The sequence below is a fragment of the Panthera tigris genome, chromosome B4 (assembly GCF_018350195.1).
Source record: "Panthera tigris isolate Pti1 chromosome B4, P.tigris_Pti1_mat1.1, whole genome shotgun sequence".
Taxonomy (NCBI): domain Eukaryota; kingdom Metazoa; phylum Chordata; class Mammalia; order Carnivora; family Felidae; genus Panthera; species Panthera tigris.
In genome coordinates this window covers 6803364-6829807 of record NC_056666.1, presented here as the reverse complement: position 1 = coordinate 6829807, position 26444 = coordinate 6803364, and the positions used below count along the sequence as shown (strand labels likewise).

Sequence of the window (26444 nt, the reverse complement as noted above, 5' to 3'; positions counted from 1 at the left end):
GCCTCTCCTTTTCTGCCCCCTTATTCCAGAACTGCATAAAAGAGGACAACATTGCTAGTACTCTCTGCATCAGACGACTAATTAGCGTCCCTTAACTTGGCTTTTATGCATCAGTGCAGGATGCCAAGGGGCATATGCCATTCTCTGGGCAGAAGTCAGAAGGTCTCATGTTGGCTTCATGCTAGCAGGTAGGGAGTGGTTGTGGTAGTATATAGAGCAGGGGAGGGAGTATATTTAACAGATGGGGGGGTATTGGTATATAGAGCAGGGGGTGGAGGGGCGGTGGGCAGTATACTGAGGGCCAGGCTGGCTACTCCCGTATCCTCCTGCGACAGGAATTTTAGCTAGTCCAGGAAGAAGCATTTCACACCTTGCTGGAGAGAAAGATTTGGGGATGGGGTGGCAGGTGTCATAAGCCCTGAAGGTGGCGGCAGAAGGCGACCGAGGGAGACCGGGCGAGGAGGGCGGAGCTGAAGGGCGGGCCGCGGAGGGGACCGGGGGGCGAGCTGGCTCGCGGTGAGGCTGGCCTGCGGGGGCCTCCTCCCTGGGGCGGTGGAGACCCGACCGGGACCGGGATCCACGCGGGGCGGGCCGGGGGCGGGGCGCGTGGGGGGCGGGGCCCGGAGGGGGCGCGGAGGCGGGGCCGAGCGCCTCTGCAGCCGCCGAGCCCGGGAGCGGTCCCTTGAGCGCGTCCCGCCTGGTCCCTGCCGCCGCGCCTTAGCCCCCGCCATGCTCCTGCTGCTGGGGCTGTGCTTGGGGCTGCCGCTCTGCGCGGGGTCGCTGGGAGAGGCCTGGCCCCGGGATGACACTTCGGAGCAAGTAAGTAGAGGTGGGAGGACCTAGGGATGGCTCCGGGCGCGGGCTGCCGTCCCTTCCCACCGGCTTCTCGTGGCGCGTGGCTGTTGGACAGACGCCCTCGGATGAGTCCTGGACGCGAGGAAGGGAGGGATCACCTCCACCTCCTGTCACATCGTACCCCCTTCTGCTCTCCGTTCCCCAGTCTTCTCCTGCGCTTCCCCCTCTATTGGTCACTCTTGGCGATCGCCCGGAGGGTGAACTTCCTGCAGAATTGTGTCTGGGACTTGAAAGTCCTGAACAACCAGATCCTGGCTCCCGTTATCTGCGCGAATTTCTCCTAGTTTGTTGCGTGATGTTCATTGTTGGGAGAGAGCCCCCCAGTTAATTGCAAAGTTTCTTCCTCAAGATGCATGTAGGGGGTAGTGTGTTAACTACCGTCGTTCCGAATTGTTGAGGGAAAAAGCACAATCTAGGAGAAATTCCAAACTCCCAGAACCCTCCACTTTCCCCATCTGAAAGCCAGGGTAACACGTTTCCCATCAGGTTCCTATCAGTGGGTTAGCCGTTTAAAGGTGGCCTGACGGGGAGGACCAGAACCCAAGGCTCACTTCCCCTAGTTAATATTCTGTGCGTCTGCCAGGAGTTCATGTTTTAAAAGGCCTAACCTCACAGGTGGTTAAGTCCTACATGTATGAACGCTCAATGCCATGTCTGAGGAACAGCAAAGCCTACTGAAAAACATACGATGAGCTGAGACAGATGTCAGCCTGAAGACCTCATGGGGGAAGTGGCTGTGCCCCAGTTAGAGCAGGCAGTGCTTACCTGCATCTCTGGGTGCTGTTCACACACGCCTCATTTAAATTATTTTAAAATTGTGTAGCTTAAAGCGTGTTTCACACGATGGGAACAGGAGATAAGTAGGCTTACTTGTCCTCTTCCTTTTCCAGCACTGTGGTTTGAAGAGCAGATCTGGAAGGTGGTTACTCTCTGGTTGAGTCTGCACGTGGATGTGATTTCTGCAAAATAAACTAGGCGATCCTTCTCTTGTAGGCTTGTCAGGAGGAGGAACCAGTAAAAATTCCAGGAGGGGAAGAGGTAGAGTGGGGAAAGTGCAGGCTTTGGATCCAGGAAAGAAAATCTGGCCTTCACTTAGCCGTTTACAGTTGTGTGGCCTGGACAGGCTGTGTAATCTTTCTGGGCCTTGCTTTCTGCTTGGTCGCAGCAGAGAATACACCTCCTCTCGAGTATGCTTGTAAGGATTCAGCGGCTAGTTTGTGCAAAGGATCTGGTATGCAGTGGGCACTCAATAAATGGTAGACGTGTTAGCAAAGTGGTTAAGGGCACGGGCTTGGTGTCAGGCTGCCTGGGTTTGATTCCTGGTCCTGTCACTTGCCAGCTCTGTGATCCTGGGCAAGTCACTGGGGGCTTCAACTTCCAATTCTTTAAAATGTGGGCACTACTAGGGTGTAAAAGATTGCACAGTTAATAGGCCTCAAGTGCCTGGCCTGGTGTCCGCATTTACATTAGCTCCTGCTGCTGGGCTTGGACGGCCGAAGCTCAGAGGGAAGGAATTTGGGGTAGAGCTTGAAACTTTTGGGGGGGGGGGTGGAGGGAGGAAAGTGTGGGAGAAACTGAAACAAGGATTATATTTATGAGTTAGGAGGAGCGATGAAAGTGCCTGCATCTGCCAGAGCAAGTGGGCTTAGCACTCTAGACTTTTCCTGCACAGAGTGACATGGCTTTGGCCCCTTTTAGGGATTCTTGCTGCCTCAAACCACAGCACTATTTATTCATCTTGAAAATGACTACCTCAGACAGAAACTGCAAGATGCGAAGTTCTATGAAAGTTTGCGATTTTACCTTTTTATCTCTATTAAAAGGTGTGTGTGTGTGTGTGTGTGTGTGTGTGTGTGTGTGTGTGTGAGTGATGTGGGATTTAAGAACACAGGCTCCAGAACCAGATTTCCTGGGTCCAAATCCTGGCTCTGCAGGTACTGGAGAGTTACTTACTGTCTGTCTGGGAGTCTCTATTTACCCATCTCGAGAGTGACAATGATGAAATTACTTAATTAAAAGGAGTTTGAAGATTGAAAGAATTAATATACTTAAAACAACAGCACGTGGGCGTGTAGTTGGTGCTTATTCTCCATAATTATGGTCTTCAAAGTTACATACCAACTTAATTGTTAAATGTAAATGAATATGTGAATTTTATGTAAATTTCAACTTACATGAACATGACCCCTTCGCTTGCATTGCAACTGCTACTTGTTGTTTACCTTCATTTGTCAATATCACTAATGACACCTTAAATTCAAGCTCCTTTCTCCCCTCGGGCCCTCTGCCCCATTTGTTACCCATAGCAGGGAAGGCCTATCAGCAGTGGTCTTCAAACGCTGGTGTGCAAATAGACGCTCAGGAGCTCATTAACCGAGGGGCGCCTGGGTGGTGCAGTCGGTTAAGCGTCCGACTTCAGCCAGGTCACGATCTCGCGGTCCGTGAGTTCGAGCCCCGCGTCAGGCTCTGGGCTGATGGCTCGGAGCCTGGAGCCTGTTTCCGATTCTGTGTCTCCCTCTCTCTCTGCCCCTCCCCCGTTCATGCTCTGTCTCTCTCTGTCCCAAAAATAAATTAAAAAAAAAAACGTTGAAAAACAAAATTTTTAAAAAGGAGCTCATTAACTGCGCAGACTCCTGAGCCCCCACTCCCATCCATTTAGATCCATTAGGTTTGGGGTGGGGCTCAGGGGATCCTGATACAGATGATCCTCGGACCACACTTACAATAATACTGCTTTAAAAGAACCTTCCAGGAAATTAATGTTAAAAAGGAAGTCTCTTGTATAAAGCCAGCCTGTTACAGATGTATCTGTTTCCCAAGTTTCAAACTGATATGGCTTCTTTAAATCAGGATAGGGCTGTATTCCTCTTATTACAAAAGCAGTTTTTCATGTACAAAATAATGAAAGCGACTAATTGTTGCATGTTCAAAATGTCCCAGAGAGTTTGCTAGTGGCTCTGTGTAAAAATAATAAGAAGCAGTAAAGGATATGGGTAAGAGCACTCCGAGCCAGACCGCCTGGGTTCAAATGCCCATTCCCAGCACTAAGTGGCTGTGTGTACTTGGGCAAGTGACTTAACCTTTCTGTATCTCAGTTTCATCATCTGCCAAAAAGGATCATTACTCTCATCTGCAATTAAAGTTTTACATTTTTAGAGGTAAATAAAGTTTACATAACTGGCAGGGCTCTCTTAAAGAAAAAGTATGTCAAATTATGACCACCAAATTAGGTGCTAAAGTGAACATTTATTTAGGATGATAAATCACAACAAATGCCTCATTTTTATAGGCTGGCAAACGCCGCGGGTGTCTCCCATAGTTAAGAGACTGTACAAGCGAGAGGTTCTGAAGCTTACGTTTTACTAGCCTCTAAGTAATAGTAAAATAATAAACCCACTTCTCTTACGATTATTGTGAGGATTAAGTGGGTTAATCCAGGCAAAGTGCATGCATTCAGTAAGCACTAAAGTAAAATGAGCTACTTTTATTGTCTTTGGACGGCCTGGTTGAATCTCTGACTTACCACCGCAAGGAAAGTCTCCGTGTGCGTACTTTCCAGGAGAACCATGGGAATCCGCCCAGAGGAAGTGACATACCCAAGGGATACGTGCAGAGCCCGGGGTAGAACCCAGGTGTGCTGAGTGCCAAAGCCAGGCTTTCAAGGACTCCTCCAAAGGCAAAGCCACTTTCATATTTATAACCTAATGGAATTTGTTTCAATGTGATTTTTATTTGTGGCTCCTGGAATAGGGATGGTGTTGAGTATAGGCTTGTGGTGACCACATCGAGTGTGGGGATGCTCTGATCCCCCGAACTGAGAATTTCTGGGAGTGTTAATTTTTTATAATCTGTCGCTAGCAACCAAACCTTTGCATTCAGAAACACAAATCAAGAATCGAGACGACAAATTTTTTTGTTCTTGTTTTTGTACTTAACTCTTTAACAAGTAAAGTCCGTAAAAGATTTTGTGAGCTCCAGGCCACTCGGTACCGTCTCCTTTATGCGCACGGGTGTGATTGGAGAATTGGAGTCGTCACGCTGAACCGGAAGGAGGTTATTGTGGGAGAGAGTCCAGAGATGTACTTGCTCCCGAACCAGCCAGCTCTCGTTTCCTTGAGTGGGAGGGGGAGGGAGGATAGGGATGTATAGAGAACCGGGTCATTTTCCTAACCAGCACTCTTCCCAAACCTTGGATGCTCCACAGAAAGCGATCTGGCCTCCCGTGTTTCCAGGGTTTGGTTCGGAGACCCCAGCAAGTTCTCTGTTGCTAACGAGGGATTGGCTCCATTTAAGAAGGTGGGGCCGTGGATGGAGACCTGAGCTTTTTGTGGTGGGGGGGGGGCTCCTGAATCCCCTCCTTATTTTCCTAGAGGCAGAATCCATTTCCCTTGTTTTTCACAGGTGAAGAAAAGAAACAGTGACTTGCCTAAGGCCAGTGGCCGGTTTTTGTTTTTTTTTTTTTTTTAAACCTACCTGGAAATGGTTTGGAGTTGTAACCCCAAACTAAAGTTTCTTCTTCCACGGCTGAGGTTATAGGCATCCTGAATTGAAATAGCTGAGCAGCCTGTAGCAACATTACTCCGAAGGAGTAAAACTTCTGTGTGAGTCATTCAGAGTTACCTACACGAATTGTTCTCAGCCCAGGTGACAGATGGTGACTCCAGTGCCTTTCCAACTACGTTTTGTTTCAGGCCCTGTAACAGATCTCTGAGGCACTGACTTCTGAGTTCCTGGATCTTGGTTTCAGGATTGCAGACATCCTCAGGGGACGCGGGCCACCTGGTAGGTCGGTTCCTAGCACAGAGCCCTGTAGGAACTCACGACTTCAGTCCCTTGATGGCGGTGTGGCCGAGGTTAGCCCAAATGCAGTGTCCTTTGGATCTGTTACGGGACCTGGGGTCACAGACCCAGGGATAGAGCTCCAATGGAAGAGTAGAGGGAATGAACTCTGTCTTCACGTCTCTCTTCAGTCATCCTGGGTCATTAAAACATCCATGCCAAGAGGGAATGTCTGTGTTCTACATATTGAGTGTCTTTCACCCTGGTTAGAATTGGGTTTTGCGTTTTCCTCTCCTCCCATGCTCTTCTCATTTATGGACTTCTTGGAACGCTCTAAGGGTGTTTCTCTTCTCTTCTAATCGTGATCCAACACTGTGATACATCTTGGGGAACAAGTACAGTCCTTAGTCAAATTATGAACATTTAAGCTGTGCCTGTCATCTTACCTAGAGCTAGGCTAACTGATGACGTAGATGGGGGATTCTAGACTCCAGAGCCGTGACTGTTAGTACTATATTCTTTGCACAAAGGAAATCTTCACCTACCCCCACCTCCTGGCAGTGAGTGCTGCTTGGTCCATACATATGGGAGAGGCCGTGGTGGATCTCTGAAGCTGTTTCTCAGCATAGCTCCTGTTGAACCTGATTCTCCGTCCATTTCTCCTGTCCTTTCGTCCACTCCCCAAACCCCTACCTGGCTGGTTCAACCGTGCCTCCATCGTAAAGCTTCTCGTCGTTATTTGCAGCCTAGCAAACTCTACTTTTTTCCGTTTCCTTTGTAACTTACAAAAACGACCCTGTCTGTTAAGTTGTCATGAGCACAGTTCTTTCTTTCAAGTTTTATGGTATGGTCCTCGATGGCAAGGATCCTGGCTTAGGTTTCTCAGTAAATATTGTGGCCTGGAAATCTTCTGTTCTGATGCTTGAGAAGGAAGCTCAGCTCCGTAGGAGCAAAGAATCTTTTTGGAGCTCTCTGTCAAGTCTATGGTTTGGAGCCCCAAGCTCTTGAGATTACTGTTCGTGGCAGCCCTTGACAGTGAGCTGGAGTCGGTTACCTATCTGTTCTTGAACCCCACTCCCAGGGAAGCACTTGAACAATAAGAGGGATCAGGAATCCCTAACTAAAAACAATGCTGATGACATTGGTGTGATTTCCAGAGCCGATCCTAGCTGGCACCAGGAGTCTGTCTGTACCGAGAAGTTTTGATTCTGGTTCAATCTCGTTTAAACTTGGACTGAAGTGTTGCCATAGCGATCCCCTGAGACATAAGATAGTCATCTCAAAAATGAAAAACCAACTTCTCTTGTTCTCCTTAAAGCTTGTTTATTTTCTTGGAGAACTTATTTTACAGGGGAGGGAACTTCAAAGAAAATACTTTAGATCAATCACAGATCATAATACCTGGGAGGGGCTGGGCTTTCCCTCTGACCGGCGCTGTGTTAAGCGGTCCCCAGCCTATTCCACAGTTTGAGGAAGGGAAAGACCTGAGATGAACCTGCAGAGCTGGTGGAGACCTTGCCCAGAAAGCTTCCCTTGGAGAGTGGCTCAGACATCACCCCTCATTGTAGAAAGAGAAATCAGTATCATCCTACTAATTCTTTGGTTCTCATTTGGAGTCAGGGTGGTGGGTGTCAACCTAAATCCTGTGGTATTTCTTCTGTTCCATGCTCTGTAGAGTAGGAGGCTCTATAATGGCTTATAATGATAATTTATAATAGCATATACACATATATATATTTGTTTTTTTCAGGGGAGATCAGGAGAGGTTAGGGAGTAACTAACAGTTACTAACTGTTACATAACAGTTACTAAAACAGTTACTGTTATGACTTTAGTTTCCTAAATGGAAATATCTTTATTGCTTTTTTTTTCTTTTTCCTGTTTCGGAAGTAAAACGTGAATTTGTCAAAATGGGAGATAATACGGGGAAGTGTAAAGAAAAAGAGTTCAGCCACCCACAGGTAACAGCCATTACATTTCGGTATACATTCTACACATACAAACACGTGACTTACACACAATGAGATCATGTTAGATGTGATGTTTTGTTACCAGATTTAATCACTTAAAACGTGTCGTGGATTTATTAATCAGGATAGGCTAGGTCACTGTGTGGTGACGATGTCTTAAAAATCTCAGTGTCTTAGATACCAAACATTTATCCCTTGCTTGTACAGCTCGTCTGTCCTGGGTTGGTGGGGGCCACTGGGAACTTGGGCTCGATGGGGCCACTACCATTTCCAACACTGCTGATTACTGTGCCAGAAAGAAAAAGCAGTTCTGTAGGATGGTCCACTGTAATTAAATCACTTAACCCAGAAGTGACAAATGTTACTTACATTCATAACTTCTTGGCAATAGCTCGTCACATGGCCCTGTCTTCCCACAGGGACCGAGGAAACACAGTACTTCTGCAGATAAAGATTCAGTAAAATGAACATTTATTGATGTATGGATACACATCATTATTTTCTGTAGCTGTATTCTAATTGATCTGTGTATCATAATATACTTAACCAGACCTCTTTTTAAGACTATTTTAGGCTATTTCTAATTATTAGCAATTGTTTTAAAAGTTGCAAAGAATTTTCTTATTTTTTTTTCTGTTATTTGTTTTCTCTCATGGGACTTTTCTGTTAAGTAGGGTTTCTAAATCAAAAAACATGCCTACTGGTGTGAATGTAAAAATGTTGCAGACACTTTGGAAAACAGTTTGGCAATTTCTCAAAAAGTCAAACTTAAATTTACCGTATGGCTCAGGCACTCCCCTCCTGCATATCTATGTCCAACACAAAGACTTGCATGTGAATGTTTATGTAAATTTAGCATTATTCACAATAGCCAAAAAGTGGAAATAACCTGAATGTCTATCACCTGGCAAACAGATACACAAAATGTGGTCTATCTATAGAAAGGAATGTTATCTGGACACAAAAAAGGAATGAAGTACTGATAAATGCTACAACAGGGATGGCCTCGGGGCACCTGGGTGGCTCAGTCGATTGGGCGTCCAACTTCAACTCAGGTCATGATCTCTAGTGAGTTCGAGCCCGCGTTGGGCTCTGTGTTGACAGCTCAGAGCCTGGAGCCTGCTTTGGATTCTGTGTCTCCCTGTCTGCCCCTCCCCGACTTGTACTCTGTGTGTCTCTCCCTTTCTCTCTTTCAAAAATAAATAAAACATTAAAAAAATTAAAAGAAAACAGGGATGACCTTGAAAAGATGGCGCTAAGTGAAAAAAGCCAGTCATAAAAGACTGTGTATCGTATGAGTCCATTCCTGTGAAACGTCCAGAATGGGCAAGCCCACAGGGACCAAGTAGATTAGTGGTTGGGAGGTGACAGCTAAGGGGTGCTGGGTTTCTTTTTGGCATAATAAAAATGTTCTAAATTGATGGTGGTGATGGATGTACAACTCTGAATATACTAAAAAAAAAACTAACTCGTACACTTTAAGTGAATGAGTTATATTTGTAAATTACACATTGTAGAGCTGTTAAAAAAAAGATACTCATAAAGTCTAGGCATATTTTTCAAGCTTTTGATCTACATTATCAAATTGTCCTCTAGAAAGGATGATTTATTACTCACAACTGTTGTCGTTAACACTTTATTTAAGCAGTGATTTGCTATGAATGATGTTCAACAAGCAGCTAATAAGACTTTTAAATCAGTCCAGAGTGGCTGATTAATTAATACAATTTTTAATGAGGATTTTATCACCTTCTCATGCCCGTCTTCCACATGTGAGAAAGTATGGTTAAACCAGAAAAAATACAGTAAGAAAATTCAAGGTAAATTCGGTTTTGCTTGCAGAGTTTCCTCAAGTTTTGAGTTGAATAATTGAGTCCATCAGAGTAGAACTGAATACATTTACTCATTGTAATAGACAAAAAGAGCTTTATTTTCAAGCCAGGAATACAGTGAAACAGAGCACAGACATTCTGATGAATTCTTTCTTTTTATCATTTCATAGTTAATTGTTGTAACAGATAGAAGAACTCTCAGGTGAGGAGGTAGTGACATCATGGGTCAAGCAGTCAACCAGGACTCTGGGGGCTGAATTCTAGTTCTGGCCTGGCAGTGACTTAATTAAGGGTCCAATCTTAATTTCAGGGTGAGTAATTAATTAATTTTCAATCTGCTTTTCAGGATGGACAATCCCTTCTGTAGGTTTGGATCAGTTTTAACCCCCCTCAGGTAATTCATTTAAGAATGGCCTCACAAGCCTACTTCATGGCTTTTTTCTTCTTACAGGTTGGATTCAGGGGACCGAGGCAGGTCAGACTGTTGCAGAGGCTGGTACGTATACTCATGGTGCATCTTCGATGTCCGTCCCCTCCTGTTGTGCGTGTTTTGAACCAGGCCCTGGCTCTGCTGGCAGCTTTTCCAAAGCTTGTAAAGTTGCACGTAGAAGAATCCTGACATGGGGGCGCCTGGGTGGCTCAGTCGGTTAAGCGTCCGACTTCAACTCAGGTCACGATCTCGCGGTCCGTGAGTTTGAGCCCCGCGTCGGGCTCTGGGCTGACGGCTCGGAGCCTGGAGCCTGCTTCCGATTCTGTGTCTCCCTCTCTCTCTGCCCCTCCCCCGTTCATGCTCTGTCTCTCTCTGTCTCAAAAATAAATAAACGTTAAAAAAAAAAAAAATTAAAAAAAAAAAAAAAAAAAAAGAATCCTGACATGAAACAGCGTAGCTTTTACAAGCCTTTCTTTAAGTGAACTTTTCTTTCCGGAAAGAGACCTGATTATTTCAGTAGGGCTCTGAGGACAAAGTTTGGGGTTTCAGAGCCTTTAAAAAAAAGAAACAAAACTTAAATTAACCTATACATTTAATGGCTTTCTTACACAAGAAATAAAGGCTTTGTTGTGAAGTAAACAGCTAAAGCCAAGAAGTCACATTTGTAGGTGGCAGCTTCCTGTGATGGAGCTGAGCACGGCTCTCGGCGCATGTTGGGGCTCTCAAGTTGGAATTTGGACACGTGATCAGGAACCCTAAGAGCTTACTTGACCCAGACTCGGTTCTTCCTTACCACTGCGGGTGCAGGGCCATATTGGGATGTGGGGACACACCTACCGGCTCTGGGATGTGGATTCTGCAACAGGTCCTCAGTGGGTAGGCATCTATCCAGGGCCTGTCTACACTTTGGTGCTGTGTGAGTCAGTTCTAGCTTTAGCACGACCGCCGTCACAATCATTCCCCTCTTTGCCGGACTGGGGCGTTGTGTTCTTGTTATTCTTTGCTTGTCTTCCTCCCCCTTCCTTCTCCTGATCCTCCCAAGTTTATTAATCTCGTAGTCCTTCTTTCATGTTTGTCTCCATGTTTGCGTGATTATGGACAGATAGACGATGAACATAAACATTGTTTATCCAGAATTGTGAGGAGTCTGGATTTTCCCCGGTTTACAAGCCAAGGAGTTAGTTTGGTGCCATTGCATGGATGCTGGCAGAGTACAGGAGACTCCCGGGTCAGAGACAGAGGGCGATCGTTGCTCACAGAGTAGCGGTGTTGTGACAGTCAGAGTCTGTACCGTTCCCGGGCGCAGTTCCCATATGGTCACACGGAGAGGGCCTGACGACACCTACACACGGGAGGAACTCTGCGCTTGGGACCCGGACTCTTTTATGAGGACTAAACCTGCCTGATCTTTGTCCCTCGAGGGGCACGTTCTCTTTATTGTTCTAGATCTTAATCCAGCTTCCCCTTTGCTCTGGGGGGAGATACCAACTCCCTCTTCCAAATCTGTTCACTGTCCAAACATCCTTGAAAAGACGGTTCAAAACAAAAGTAGCTAGTGCCCCTGCTTGAAAAATGTGCAGAAATAGCAGAGACTCATGGAAAATAGCCTCCTAGCGAGACCTGTACACATATTCATTCATTCATGCACACATCCGTGCACACGTTCATTCCAACTAAGAGGGTAAGCGTTTTTTTGGATGCTTACTATCTACCCTGCACCGCTGTAGACACTGGGAATACAGCAATGAACAAGACAGACAAAGGCCCCTGTCTTTCACAGAGCTTGAATTCTAAGGTGGGGTAGAGATAGACGAAAAAAAGACAAAGTGAATAAATAAATGACAAGTGTATGAGTAATGGAGAAGATGACAGGTGCCACTGAGAAAAAGAACGCACCAAGAAGACGGGGGAAACATAGACATTTGCAGATAGGAGATTTCTGATCATTGCTTTCAAACAGTGGGATCATGTGATGATGGCTAATGGTGACCGAGGGCTAACTGTGTGCCTCCACGTGTCATAACTCAGTCGCTCTTGTCCCGTTCTTTGAGACATTACAGATGACGAAGCAGAGACTCAGAGGGACTGAGTAACTCACCCAAGACCCACGCATTTGGGGAGGTGGGGCAGAGCCGGGATTTGAGGCCCATGTCTGGCATCTGTGTGTGCTCTTACCTAACACAGCACCCCGCCTCCTCAACTACGTCTCTTTTTTTCCCTTTCTTACTCTTCTCAATCCACAGTATTTCGCGTGGCCTAACCGTATCCATTCTTTTCGATGGTGAAAAATACTCCATGTCGTGGGCACACCGTAACTTACGAAGCATTCTGCTCTGGATGAGCTTTAGATTTCTCTCCAGTTTTTTGTCCTTGGAAAAAATGCTGTAAAAAACTTTTTCTTTATTCTGTTATGTGGGTGCTTTTTATTCTATGGCTAGATTTTCAATAGGAGGATTGTTGGATCAAAGTGCATGGGCATTTTACATATCGGTGGATGTCGCTGGACTGCTTTCGAATCCTCGTGCCCTTAGTACTGTCTGTATGAATTCCCTTTCTATCTGCATCGATCAGCACACGCATTTCTGCCAGCAGATGTGTGTTACTTTTTGACTTGTCAGTCTCTTAGATATACGCTGTTTGTCTCATTGTTCCTTTAGCATTTGCGTGACTACTTGTGAATGTAGACTTTTTTCTGTACATTTATTGGCCATTTAGAGTGGTTCTTTTGTGAAGTGGGGGTGTGTGTATCTTGTAACCATCTTTCTGTTGTGTTTTTTATCCCCTAGTCGTTGGTATGATGGAGATCTTTCTATGCCAGAGCTACTCTGTCTTCTGAATTGGAAGAATTCCCCCCTAAATGCGTCGTTTGTCGATCAACTTTGTTTATGCTGTGTTTTCCATATAAAAGTTTTCAGTCTGTTAGTAAAAACTAAGTTTATCTTTTTTTAAAATAGCTGAGTTTTCATCCTTGGTTTCCAAGATTTTCTTGACCCTTAGACTTAGAATATTTATGTAATCCCTTGGATTTTCTTAAAAATCTCTTAAGAATTTTAAAAGTCTTAATTTCACATGCATCATGCCTGTTTAAAATGAACTTTGTTTGTACCTCCAGCTGGTCCCAGAATGATCTTTCCAGCGGCCGACTTGGTCCCTCACTCTCTTCTGCAGATGTGTTTGCTGACTCCACATTGTCTATAGGATAAACTCCAGAGACATGTAAGGCCCCGTGTGATCTGGCTGTGGCCTGCCTCTTTAGCCTCAGTTTACCCCATGCGTCTTCTATTTTATGCTCTAGCCATACCACACTAATCTGAAGGTCTGTGAACGTTCCCTGACCAATGAATAGAGTGTGGGTGGCAACAGCTGCTGTTCTCCCATCACTGCCAGCTCCTGAATCACAAGGATTTGCTTGATTTTCTTCTGAATTAATTAGATACCCTTTTTATGACTCCCTCTGGCAACACATACACAGAGAAAAATTATATTTTAAGAAGCAGGGGTATCTTTGTGCCCGCAGATCCGTGGCCCCTAACAGACACTGGCCTGCTTTTCACTGCCATCATTTAACCTCCCAGGGGCAGGACCGTGGCTTGGCATCTTCTTCAGATTTGTAGTTGGGGTTTGTTTTAAGCAGATGTGGTGAGACGCGCAGACCTGGAACTGGTCACCATGAAGGAAGGAGTTTATGCTCCCAGATCCCTAGGAACGGGGATGGTCTCTAGGTATCTAGTACCTGGCCCTGGGGTGACTTGGGGAAAGGGCAGTATCGGCTTGGCGTGGGAAAGCCTGATGAAGGAGGTGGCTGGGTGCGGGCTCTGGACTGGCTGTTTGTGTATCGAAGGTAGGCTCACACAAGGGGAGTTTGCTGTCTCTAGGAATTAGCTTGCCCTGGGAGGGACTTTCTCTCCAGGAGCAAGGCCCCAAATGCCAGAGCATCAGGAAGATAGAAAATACAGTCTGTGCACAGGGAGCATGGTCCTGGGGGTTGTTAACGTCACTCAGGGTTAGTTGTGTGTGTGTCTGTCTCCTTTGTCCCGACTCCAGCCGTCACGGTTTATCTTTTGTTAGGAGGTGCACTTTTTTTTTTTTTTTTTTTACATGAAGATGACAGTTGCGTTTTTATGTTTCCTTTCCTCTAAGCATAATGAAATGTTGCTAAGTAGAACCTGTTACCACAAACAGGCAACTGGGAGCTATGCCGCTCTCTGTTTACAGAGGGATAAAATTGTCTCACCCGGGTGCAAATACGGCCCTCAGGGAGGCGCCTTGTGTGGAAGTCTTCTGCTTCATGCAGTGACAACATGGGCTGGGTTGCTTTTCTCAGAAAGGAGAGACGTGAAGGTTCAGTACAGATCTGTGGACCCAAAATCCACCAGCTGCCCAGCACCAGCCTTCTCCTCTACAAAGTGAGGAGGGGCCGAGTTGCATGACTTCTAAGGTTCTCTGCCATCTCCAGAATCGTTTCCTCTAACGGTCACTGGAGAACTGTTAGACCAGAATAAAACAACAAAAGGTTAATCTGGGAAGAGTCCTGGTTCTGGAAGATGCCGTCACCAACATTGCACCGTTACATTTCCAGATGGCATCTTGGGTAATTCAGGACATCCTCTGGGTGGCTTGATTTTAAGTGGCTCACATGAGTCACACACAAGACTTTGGTCCCTCGAGCAGCTCATGAAGACACTCCCTGCCTCCAACTGCTTTTCCAGTAGTTTAGCCTTTGTAAGAAAAATAGTGAAGCTGTTTTGTCACAGGAAGACTTGATTTTGCCTCCTATTTTCCAGTTGACATCCCCAAATAAAATAATGAGTTAAATATAAATATGGAAAACACGTTGGATTTTTAGGAACCGCGCACTGGGAAAAACTGAAGCCACTGTTTCACATCCTTCCTTTCATGACACATTTTCATGAAGCTCTGCCATTCCGAGTTCCGTGCTTGGCTTTGGGCTTTCGTTTCCTGACCGTCCAGGATTCTCCTCACACTGTGCCCCCCTTTCTAATTAAACTGCTCTGTTCTTTGTTCCAGGAACGAGGTAAGGTTCATTCCTGCTTCCGTGTCTTTTGTGTTTTCAGAATGTTCCTTTTGTTCTCTTTCACCACATACCAACTCTACGTCCGTTTTAAAACCTTTTCTTACTTTTACAGATCTCACTGATTGTTCTTTCTTCTGAACTCTGGCAGGTCTTCCAGCCAATGAGTAAAATGTATGTCTCTACGTATCTCCCTATGTTTCTTTATGTTTTTTGCACTTTCTTCCCAATGGGATCATAAGTGCCTTGAGAGAAGGAACCGTGTGTAATAGACCTTCTCGGTCCTTCATGGAATTTAATCTATGGTAGTGATTAACAAATTCTAGTTAGTTACCGTTTCTTTTTTTTGGGGGGGGGATATATATTTTTCTTTGATTGTCAAGATTCAAAAATTCAGTTTCACAAATGTTTTTGAGTTTTACTTTATGCTGAGAGCTGTGGGGAAGAAAATTCAAGCACCAGGACTAAGTCACGGTTCCTGTTCTGCACGTGTGTCCTGTCTAGTTGGGACAGGGGAAGGGGTGAGCAGCCTGGGGGCGGGGGTCGGCCTGCACAAAACAGGTTCCCGTACGTTGTAGACGGAGGGTGCTGTCCGGTGGGGCAAGGGCCACAAGGCGTAACAGTGGGGGCCTCTGTGGGAAAATAGTAACTGGGCAGAAGCAATAAAACTAAAATAGCTTCTTGAAACTTTTCTCAATCTGTCTCTTGGGCCCGTAAACTATGCCTCCTACTTCTGATGTAATATTGTGGAAAATTTCTACCACATCCATAATCTTAATTTGAGGCAAAACAGAAATACCATAATGGTTAGACTTTGTGTTTTGTGAGGTGTCTTCCAATGTCACATTTTCAGTTTCATGAAATGATAATTGACACTACGAATAAGGACAAATCAGCATGACAAATAGTCTCCGGTGTACCAAGTGAAGAAAATTTTAAATTATTTTCGGAACAGTGCTGGGCAAGGATTGTCCGCGGAGGAGCAGGATTTCACGCGGAAAGGCCCGCAGCTCATCTGTAACCTTTGTTTCCCCAAGCTGCGCACTTCCTAAGTTCTTTTCCCAACTACGACTCTGCTTTGATGTGCAAGAGTTAAGCGGCGGGGTGCTAACGTTTGGAAAATGCCGGAATGTGAAAGCAGTGCAGAACGGATTCGACTCCATGTTCCTCCGTCTTAAGTGTTTACCACGTAACGGACGGTGAGGGAGGTTCCCAGGTCACTTTTGAATCAGCCGCAAAAACTGATATTTAGTACGTGTCTGGAGCGCTGGGTTGCAGTGGCCATCTGAGGGTGGTGGCTGTGGAAAGCCCCGAATGGCCGGGCTGCCTCTAGGTCCTTTCGCGAAAGAGGCGGGATCGGAAGCCAGGGGCTCCCGGCTCTCGCGCTGGATTGATGGCCTCCTCCCCGTGTGACTCGAGGCAAGGAAACCTCTTTGGCCTACGTTGGTCAGGCGAGGGGGCTGGACTCCTACTCTTTATATTTTGTGTTTATAATTTATACGGTGACTTTCTCCAGTAGGGTTTCAGGGGTGCTGCTAATAGGCACAAGTTCACAAAAGAAAACAAAAAAAATGCGTAGCGATCGGGTGCTCAGCTTCTATTGCTGCCTAAAGATCTTCCCCAAACCCAGTGGCTTAAAGCAGCAGTCACTCTGTCGTACTGTTTGTGGGGCAGGCACTGAGGCAGAGCTCAGCCTGATGATTCTGTTGGCCGCGCAATGTCAATGGTGGCCGCTCAGCTGGCAGGTGGGCCGAGCGGGAGGGTTTGTGTCCTCGGCCTCTGGGCCCCTGGGCAGCAGTTGGCCTTGGCTGCTCCTGTCGCCTGCAGTGGCCACGCCCGGCCTTTCCGGCGGGACGGGCTCCGTCCGACCCGGTGACTCAGGGCCTCGAGGAGACTTCTGGAACCCCTGCGTCCAAGTGGCGAGGCTGCTCTGTGGCCTGGCCTCAGAGTCCCAGAACATTGCTTCTGGTGTGTGTTCTGTAAGTGAAACAAGCCGCTAAGACCCAGAATCAAAAGATCAATGAATTAAAACGCACCTCTCAATGGCAAGAAAAGCCAAGAATTTGGGCCGTCGGGAAATCTTTAACATTTTGTTGTTACTGTATTAAAATACACATCACGTAAAATTTAACTTCTAAACCGTTAAAAAGTGGACGGCGCGGCGGTATGAAGTGTATTCACGCATCATACAGCTCCACCATCCATTTCCAGAACTCTTTTCATTTTGCAGAACCGAAACTCTGTACCCTTCGCGTAAAACTCCCCGTTCCCCCTCCTCCCAGCCCCTGGAAACTGCCTTCCTCCTTTCTGTCTCGGTGACTTTGGTGGCCGCACGTAATTCATACAAGCGAACCACACAAGATTCGTCCTTCTGCGGCTGATTTACTTCACTTAGCATAGTGCTGTCAGAATTAATCCGTGTTGTAGCGTACGGCAGGATTTCCTTCCTTTTTTTTTTGAGTAATACGCCATCGTGTGCATAAAGCACATTTTGTTTCTCTCGCCCTCGGCCAGTGCACACTTGGGTTACTTCCACACGTTGGCTGTTGTGAAAAATGGCGCTCTGAACATAGGTGTACAAGTTGTGGCCATTTTTAATCTCGTAGAACAGAGGAGACTAGCGAGCAAAACAGGCTTGGAATAAGAACACTTCTAGTAAAAACACAGCGAACGTGGCTACTCAGGGCCAGTGTCCGTGAGTCAGTAGGCGTGGGGAGCCGGGACTATGGGATTTGGGTCTGATCTAAAGCCACAGCCACTGTTAGTCACGGTCATGGGGGAATGTACATCCAGAGTTGCCCCAGCGTCTGTTCCAAGAGATGTGAGAGTTCTGGATTTTTATGTGAACTTTCCAGTTTTTAAATTTTTTTTTAAGTTTATTCATTTTTGAGAGAGAGAGACAGAGCGTGAGCAGGGGAGGGGCAGAGAGAGAGAGGGAGACACAGAACCTGAAGCGGGCTCCAGGCTCTGAGCTGTCAGCACAGAGTCCGACAGGGGGCTTGAACTCAGGAACAGCAAGATCATGACCTGAGCCAAAGTCGGACGCTCACCCCAGGGAGCCACCCAGGCGCCCCTAATTTTTAAATGTTGTCACCTACGTGAAAAATTTTAAAAGATTGTGCAAGTCAAATAAAAGTGTGGTCTGTATAATTTAAGATTTCTTCCCAAAACACACCAATCAGTAAAGGTATGTAAATGACTGGTATCAGGGCTTTACCTGTTTTAAATAGTGCAGACCAGGGGCGCCTGGGTGGCTCATTCGGTTAAGCATCCGGCTTCGGCTCAGGTCATGATCTCGCGGTCTGTGAGCTCGAGCCCCACGTCAGGCTCCGTGCTGACGGCTCAGAGCCTGGAGCCTGTTTCAGATTCTGTGTCTCCCTGTTTCTCTCTCCTCCCCCGCTCATGCTCTGTCTCTCTCTTCTCAAAAATAAATAAATGTTAAACAATTTTTTTTAAATAGTGCAGACCAGGCATCAGCAAACTTTCACTTAAAGGAGTAGGTAGGAGGGACTTCAGGCTTTGTAAGTAAGGCTGTACTGTGTCACAGATCCGTGACTACGTAACTACTCTACACTGTAGCATGAAAATAGCTCCAGACGGTATGCAGATGAATGGATGTAAAAGAATTTATGTTCAAATAAGACTTTATGTACAAAACCCCTGTGGCCTGCCTGCCTGCCATAGTTTGCTGACCCCCGGTATTGATGAATCAGAGGGCAGGGCCATCTGAAGGCATGAGCATTTCAAACAATCATAAAAAATGATTATAAAGGGTTGATGGATAAAATAGGGGCTGGCTAATTAAAATATAGTGCATCTCGGGGTGCCTGAGTGGCTCAGTCAGTTAAGCCTTCAACCCTTGATTTTGGCTCAGGTTGTGATCTCATGATTCGTGAGATTGAGCCCCGCATCAGGCTCTGTGCTGACAGTGTGGAGCCTGCTTGGGATTCTCTCTCTCTGTCCCTCCCTCACTCATGTGTGTACTGTCTCTCTCTCAAATAAATTTAAGAATAAAATAAAATATAGTGCATCTGTAAAAAAGAAAATACCGTGCAACTATTAAAAGAATGAGGGTGATCGTTCTGGACGGTGGCAGATGGCATTTTTCAAAGATAGTGGCACTTTGAGACTCCACTCCTCCCATTGAGATTGGGTCTGGGCTCTCTCCCTTTCAAATGGAACATACCTTGGTGACTCCTTTGCCCAGTAGAGTATGGTGGAAACGATGCCACGTGACTTTCAGGGTGAGGGCAAAGGAGGGGATGTCGCTTCCACCTTGATGTTGGGAAATGCGCACTCGTGAAGCCTCTAGGTACCACGCCATCAGCCTGACTGACGTGTGAGGTGGTCTGAACTTGATCACGTGGAAGGATCGCATAGAGGGGCCCTGGGACGACACGAGACAGATGCCCTTCGGCCCCGAGCTGCTTCAGGGGCCCGTTGTTTCGGCCCCAGCCACCTTCTGACTGCCCCCGCCCCCACCGGCCAAGCCTTTCTAGAATTCCTGACCACGGAAACCACAGGAGAAAATGCCACGGTTGCTGTTAAACCACTAAGTTTTAGAGTGGTCGGATATGCAGCGTTAGATAATTGGAACATACACAGATACAGAAAGATGAATACACCATATCATTAAGTGAAATTAAAGCAAATCAATGCAGCATGTATTTATGGAAGGATACACCAAGAAACTGTTAATCTACGTATTGCTTCTGGGGAACAGAACTGTAGATCCAGGGTGGGAGGGAGACCATTGTGTTTCCTTTTATTTTCTGTGTAATTTTAAGTTTTTACCATGTACAGATGTTACTTGATACTTTTTTAAAAAACTAGTTTACATGTTTTTTAATGTTGAAATTTTTTGTCAACTTTTTAAAAAAGTTTTTATTTATTTGAGGGAGAGAGAGATAGAGTGGGGCAGGGGCAGAGAGAGAGAGAGAGAGAGAGAGAGAGAATCTCAAGCAGCCTCTATGTCATCAGTGCAGAGCCCAGTGTGGGGCTTGAACTCATGAACCGTGAGATCATGACCTGAGCTGAAACCAGGAGTGGGACACTCAACCGCCTGAGCCACCCAGGTGCCCCAAGAGACTAAATTTTCATGAAGACTATTTACAATCAAGTATTTTTAAGTTCAGGAATGGTTTCCTAAAACCCAGTATTTTATTCCTTTCTTTATTTTTTATTTTTGAGTATCACCATTATTTTTCAAGATTTTTTAAAATGTTTATTTATTTTTGAAAGAGAGCGCAGTGGGGGAGAAGCAGAGAGAGAGGGGACAGAGGATCTGAAGCGGGCTGTGTGCCGACAGCTGAGAGCCCAGTGCGGGGCTGGAACCTACGAACCCTGACATCATGATCTGAGCCACAGGCAGACGCTTAACCCAGTGAGCCACCCACGTGTCCCTGTTCCTCAAGTTAGCTTTGCCTCAGATTCTTGGATCTCAGAGGTGAGTGTAATTTTAGTGACTTATTCAGGCCCTCTTATAGACGAGGAGATACATGAAGAGGTCCACTTCTTCCTATTACTTTAAAACAGTGGTTTCGGACTCGACCATCAGACCACGTGGAAGGCTTGTCAAAATACAGGTTTCTGGCTCCGTCCCCTGTGTTTCTGATTCTGCACGTTCGGGACGGGGTTTGAGATTCTGCATTTTTAATCAGTGTCCAGGCAATGCTAATGTTGGTGGTTCTGGGACCACACTTTGAGAACCACTGCCGTGATGTCATTCCTTCTCAGACCAGGTCGGAGAACTTCTCTTCCTCTTGCAGGGGAAGAATGTTTCAAGTATGTTTAGAGTTCTTTCTCGACCCGATGATCACTTCACTGAACCTATACGTTTATCTTTTTCTGCTTTTCTAAGACAGCTACCCGCTCTCGTAACATCTTTCCTGCACCTCGTGCCGTTTGTTTTGACCCTTTTATGTCACCGGACCCGAAGTTCAGCCACAAGGACGAATAAACCCTTGACCTCTGCACCCAGTAGTCACCCATTCTGGCCGGGCCCCTGTGTGGCTCTGTTCCATGCAGCACCCCATCTCGTGGGTGTTCATGGGTGTTCTCAAATGTGCTTTGTTTCAGAGTGCAAAGTCTTACCTCTCTCACATATCATATGGAGCATCTCTCCAGCTTTGGATGGTTTGCTGTGAAGGGCACGCCCTTTAAATACGTTTAAACGGAACAACACTCTGAAACTCTTTTGAAATGGGGTTAAAGATTATCTTTGTCTCTCCCGGGGCAATATGCTTTGATATCAGCAGGCCATCATCTTGTATTTATTTTGAAAACTAGCTCAGCGCTGGAAAGCAATTGAGAGAGCAGAGGAAGGTTGAAGTACACATCGACTGGGCAGGACAATGCCGGTAGGGGAAAGTAGGATCCTAGCAGAGTAACCTGGCTCCATTCAGCATTTATTGACAGCCCGCTGCATACTGAGGGCCGTGCTGGGGTTTGAGCACACAGAGATAGAAAGACCCATCCAGAGAGGCAGCCTCGCATCATGGTGGTGCCTGAAGCAGGCGGGGTGGAGTTCAAGTCTCATTTCCATTAATGCCCGGTGAGCCAGAGGGTCGACTCACAGGCTGGACTTCTTCTCACGTATGAAATGGGAATAAAAAACGCCTACCTCGCATGTGTGTCCAAGCCTATCATGAGACGATGTCTTGTCTTGGTCCACTTGGGCTGCCAATACAAAATACCATCAACTGGTGTTAAACAACAGAAATTTATTTTCTCGCTGTTCTGGAGGCTGCAAAGTCTAAGATGGGTATCTGTCAGGGTTCATTTCCTGGGGAGGACTCTCTTCCTCGCTCATAGGTGGCCACGTTCTCATTCACACAGTCTTTTCTCGGTGTACGCGTGGAGAGTGAGAGCGGGCCCTCCCGTGGCTAACGCCATCGTGAAGGTCCTCGTGACCTCATCTAACCAAATCACACCCAAAGGCCACATCCCCAAGTACCATCATATTGGGGGGTAGGGCTTCACCACATGAATCTGCAGGGTGGGGTGTGGTTGGGGGAGACTCAAACACGGAGTCCATAACATGCCTGGGAGTTGCTCAGCCAGTTCTTGGAGTTAGAGAACCACTGCCACCGGCGACTTTCCCCATTCATGTGTCCTTACCTCTTCAGCTCCAGCTGTGGTCTGATGGAGCGCTGCTGGGAAGGCTAGAAATACACCGACAAGTTTAACCAGCTTTTCGATCTCCGTGTAGCCAGCGCTCTAGTCAGAGACTTTGGGGACAAATTTAATTAGCCTACACTTTCCTTTTTCTGGGTTCTCATTCCCCCAATACTCTCTTGAGCTCGGTATCGATTCCCACTTTGCAGTCGTGTGATTGTCGTCTCAGGAGGAAAGCAGGATATTGAATTTAACTTGAAAATTTGAGAATTTTTTTAGGTAGCCTCTGATGTTTTCATGATCCTGTCAATGTGATCTAAAAGTGGATAACAGTATATACTTCATTTCTGAAATTCCACTACTTTTTGGACTAGTTAAGCCATGTATATTCTCTGTTAAATTGGAAATCCTGTGTTCACTTCTTTTTTTTTTTTTTTTAACATTTATTTATTATTGAAAGACAGAGAGAGTCAGAGCGTGAGCAGGGGAGGGGCAGAAGGAGAGGGAGACACAGAATCCGAAGCAGGCTCCAGGCTCCGAGCTGTCAGCCCAGAGCCCGACGCGGGGCTCGAACTCAGGGACCGCGAGATCGTGACCTGAGCTGAAGTCGGGACGCTTAACCGACTGAACCACCCAGGCGCCCCGTGTTCACTTCTTAAAGTTAGGTTAAAAGCGTGCTTCCTTGTCACCAACTGGTTGTTCAACCACGGTTACTTTGTGAGTGGGAAAGTCAGGACAAGACAAGGAAAGGAGAAGGGACTCACACCACAGCCTCCCCAATTGGAGAGTATTTCTCGCACTTTCACACGGCACTGAAAGCACTGCGTGTTTCCCTTCCAACAGAAAACCAAGCCCTTAATGACAGAATTCTCGGTGAAGTCCACCATCATTTCCCGTTATGCCTTCACTACGGTCTCCTGTAGAATGCTGAATAGAGCTTCTGAGGACCAGGAGATTGAGTTTCAGATGCAGGTTCCGGCTGCGGCGTTCATCACCAACTTCACTATGTAAGCGATACTCTGATCGGAGACCCTGAGATGGAGGGGTGTGTGTGTGTGTGTGTGTGTGTGTGTGTGTGTGTGTTGGTGGCGGTGGCCAGGGTGAGTCTGCCAGGATGTGGGGTCCACAGCCTTCTGGCGTGAGAATTTATCCCAGCAGATGTATATGGCTCAGAAGGTTGACTCCCTCCTCTCTCTCCTTCCCTACCTTCGTTCTCCCCTTTCTCTCTCTCTTCCACCCTTTCTTCCCCTTTCCCTCCTTCCCATGATCCCTTTTTTCATTCTGTTCCTGTCATCTTCCCTGCTTCCATTCCCCATTCCTCTGTCTTTCTCTCCTTCCCTCCAACAAACGGGTGCCCACTCTGGGCCAGGAACTCTTCAAAGTGATCAGTATATTTCTGAGAAAAAGGCAGTGTTGTTCGGCTGCAGAAATTGCCTTGGGAGAAATAATAAGTAAGGAAACCAATCAGTGGATGAGACAATTTTAGACCGTAGCGAGTGCTTAGGGATGGCAGGAAGGACCGAGAGGGGCTTGTCTAGGCAGGGAGAAGTCAGGGAGGTGGCCTACAAGAGGCGATGTTTAAGTTGAGATCTGAACAATGAGGCAGTGTGAACCCTATGATATGTGACGTAAACCGTATTTCTTCTTTTCTTCTGAGCTAAGGGGTAAAGACATACAAAGTAGAGTAGGTTTGGGGGTTTAATTTGGGGCCTGGGTAAGATTCAGGCTGGTGAATCTTCGTGGAACTTGGTCTGATGTCCTCCTGGAGAATCCCAGAGGCACCATGGGTCAGACCTGCCTATTTGGACCTTGGAAATTGCCCCAGAATGAAATGAATGATTCAAGGTAGTGCCCTGGCCTGGAATGCGTTCTTTCTGCATATCTGAGAGTCACATAAAAATATTTTCTGGGGATGTCATGGTTATGAGATCCATGTTTGAATTTGCCTTGGAACTGGAGGCCGGTAGCAGGGCTGTCTCTTGTGTTTCAGGCTCATCGGAGACAAGGTGTATCAGGGAGAAATCAGAGAGAGAGAAAAGAAAACTGGTGATAAAGTCAAAGAGAGAAGGAATAAAACCTCAGAAGACGATGGGTAAGTGCCGCTTAAAAAATCCATTTCAGCAAGGGGCCACATCTTCTCCTCCTTTGCCTGCCCATCTTGTCCCTTCCCTTCCTTCAGTACTTACCTGCTTTTTATTTTTATCATAAATAGTTAAATATATATAGCTAACAACATAGCAGAAAAGGGGTTTATAATAAAAAGGAACATTTTACCACCACTGCTCTCCAGGTCTCACTTTCTAGAAACATCCACGTCTAATACTTCTGTAGTTTCTTTGTAGTGACCTCCCTAACTCTAAAACTTATGGTAGTCTTGTTTTTTAAAGATTTCTGTTTTTTAAAAAAATTCAAGTTAGTTAACATCCAGCGTAGTCTTGGCTTCAGGAGTAAAACCCAGCGACTCATCTCTTACATAGGACACCCAGTGCTCATCCCAACAAGTGTCCTCCTTAATGCCCATCCCCCCCACCCACCACCCCTCCATCAATCCTCAGTTCTCTGTGTTGGAGAGTCTCTTCTGGTTTGTCTCCCTCTCTGTTTTTATCTTATTTTTCCTCCCCTTCCCATATGTTCACCTGTTTTATTTCTCAAATCCTACATATGAGTGAAGTCGTATGATCTGTCTTTCTCTGACTGACTTATTTCACTTAGCATAATACCCTCTAATTCCATCCACATTGTTGCAAATGGCAAGATTTCATTGTTTTTCATCGCTGAGTAGTATTCCACTGTGTGTGTGTGTGTGTGTGTGTGTATAATATATATATACCACATCTTCTTTGTCCGTTTGTCAATCAGTGGACATTTGGGCTCTTTCCATAATTTGGCTGTTGTTGATAGCACTGCTATAAACATTGGTGTATACGTGTCCCTTTGAATCAGCATTTTTGTATCCTTTGGATAAATAGCTACGAGTGCAGTTGCTGCGTCATAGGGTAGTTCGATTTTTAATTTTTTGCGGAACCTCCATACCGTTTTCCAAAGTGGCTGCACCAGTTTGCATTCCCCCCAACAGTACAACAGGGTTCCCCTTTCTCCGCATCCTCGCCAACATCTGTTGTTGCCTGAGTTGTTCATGTTGGCCATTCTGACAGGTGTGAGGTGGTATCTCATTGTGGTTTTGACCGGTATTTCCCTGATGATGAGCGATGTTAAAAATGAGACCTCATCTGTTGATTTTCTGCTCTGAAGGAGTGTGGCATATGTACAACACGGCCATCCTCCCTCTGTGGGCCACATATTTAGATTCTTTTCTTCCCTCTTCTTCCATCAGTGTAAGCAGTGTTACACCATCCTAGACTAGCCTTACACTATCTTCAGTGATAATAGTCCCTGTCCTTCAGTGAAACCGTACCTTTTCTTTCCCATTTCCAGTGTCCACCTTTTTCTACCTGATCATTTACTTTTGCACTGTTAGTGTTACCAACATGTAAATTCTGATCTTTAATGAAATTTGTTTTCTTTGTTTGGTCTATAACTTGAATCTAACCACTGAAAGCCAATAACTAGCATTTGATTTTTAATGATTACGTAAATGGCATTAACTGCAGAGCCTCTGGGTATACTCAGATTCTGGTTCCCTCTCTACCAGCCTGTTTGACGAAAAGTGATCTGTTCCCTTTGAAGAAAACTGATCTCGGTATCTAGATAAGTTGGTGTGAACACGTGAACCTGTTTTTGTTTGTTAATAAAAAGACGTAGTTTTGAGAAAGCTTGATCTCTAAAATCATAGACTGTCAGAAACTTTGGTGCTGGAAGTCCTATTAGCGAGAACAGAACATCTCACTCTTGCCTGGAAGATGTGAATCATGGGTTTACTTTGATACAAAAAGCAGCTGAGGTATAAGCTTCAGATAAGGCATTGTTAGACACAAAAGTCCACGTTTATCTTAGCTTTATAGTTCCTAAAGACAGAGAACCTCAAGTTTGCTTCTTAGTCCAGTCTGATATTAGCCACTTTACACACAGCCTGCTATTCTTTAAGCCTCCAAATGCTCCAAACACTATCTACACTCCCCTTTCCCCCCCAATCTTACAGTATTGCCCTGTGTCCTCCTTTGGCAAAATTCTCCATAATGCCTTTGATATATAGTCTCCCTTACTACAGCAGTTTATTAAAACCTAGTTTTGTTGGACTGTAGGTGGGTCCCACGTGGTCTTTATCAGAAGAATTTTATGGGGAATATCTTCTGTTACCATTCATAAATTGTTCATAATCATGCCACAGTTTAGTTGGATCACAACATATGCATTTTTGTTTTTCCTGGAGTTTTTAATTGTCTTTATTTTTCTTATGAGGTACAACTCAATTTTGTCACTATTAACATCTAGCAAGACACATAAGTCATTTGAAATGGTGACTAAATGAA

At 45.8% G+C, this 26444-nt stretch overlaps 1 protein-coding gene across 2 annotated transcripts in view; it reads left to right on the top strand.

The window, feature by feature from the left end:
• The first annotated feature begins 664 nt into the window (after positions 1 to 664).
• ITIH5 (inter-alpha-trypsin inhibitor heavy chain 5) overlaps positions 665 to 26444 on the top strand; it is a 78611-nt gene continuing 52831 nt past the window's right edge. For both annotated transcript variants that reach the window (XM_042991001.1, XM_042991000.1), the window contains exons 1-4: positions 665 to 819; positions 9888 to 9932; positions 22858 to 23021; positions 24005 to 24106. In XM_042991001.1, the coding sequence (XP_042846935.1) occupies positions 730 to 819; positions 9888 to 9932; positions 22858 to 23021; positions 24005 to 24106 (401 nt within the window). In that variant the 5' untranslated portion in view covers positions 665 to 729. The remainder of the gene's footprint in view (positions 820 to 9887; positions 9933 to 22857; positions 23022 to 24004; positions 24107 to 26444) is intronic.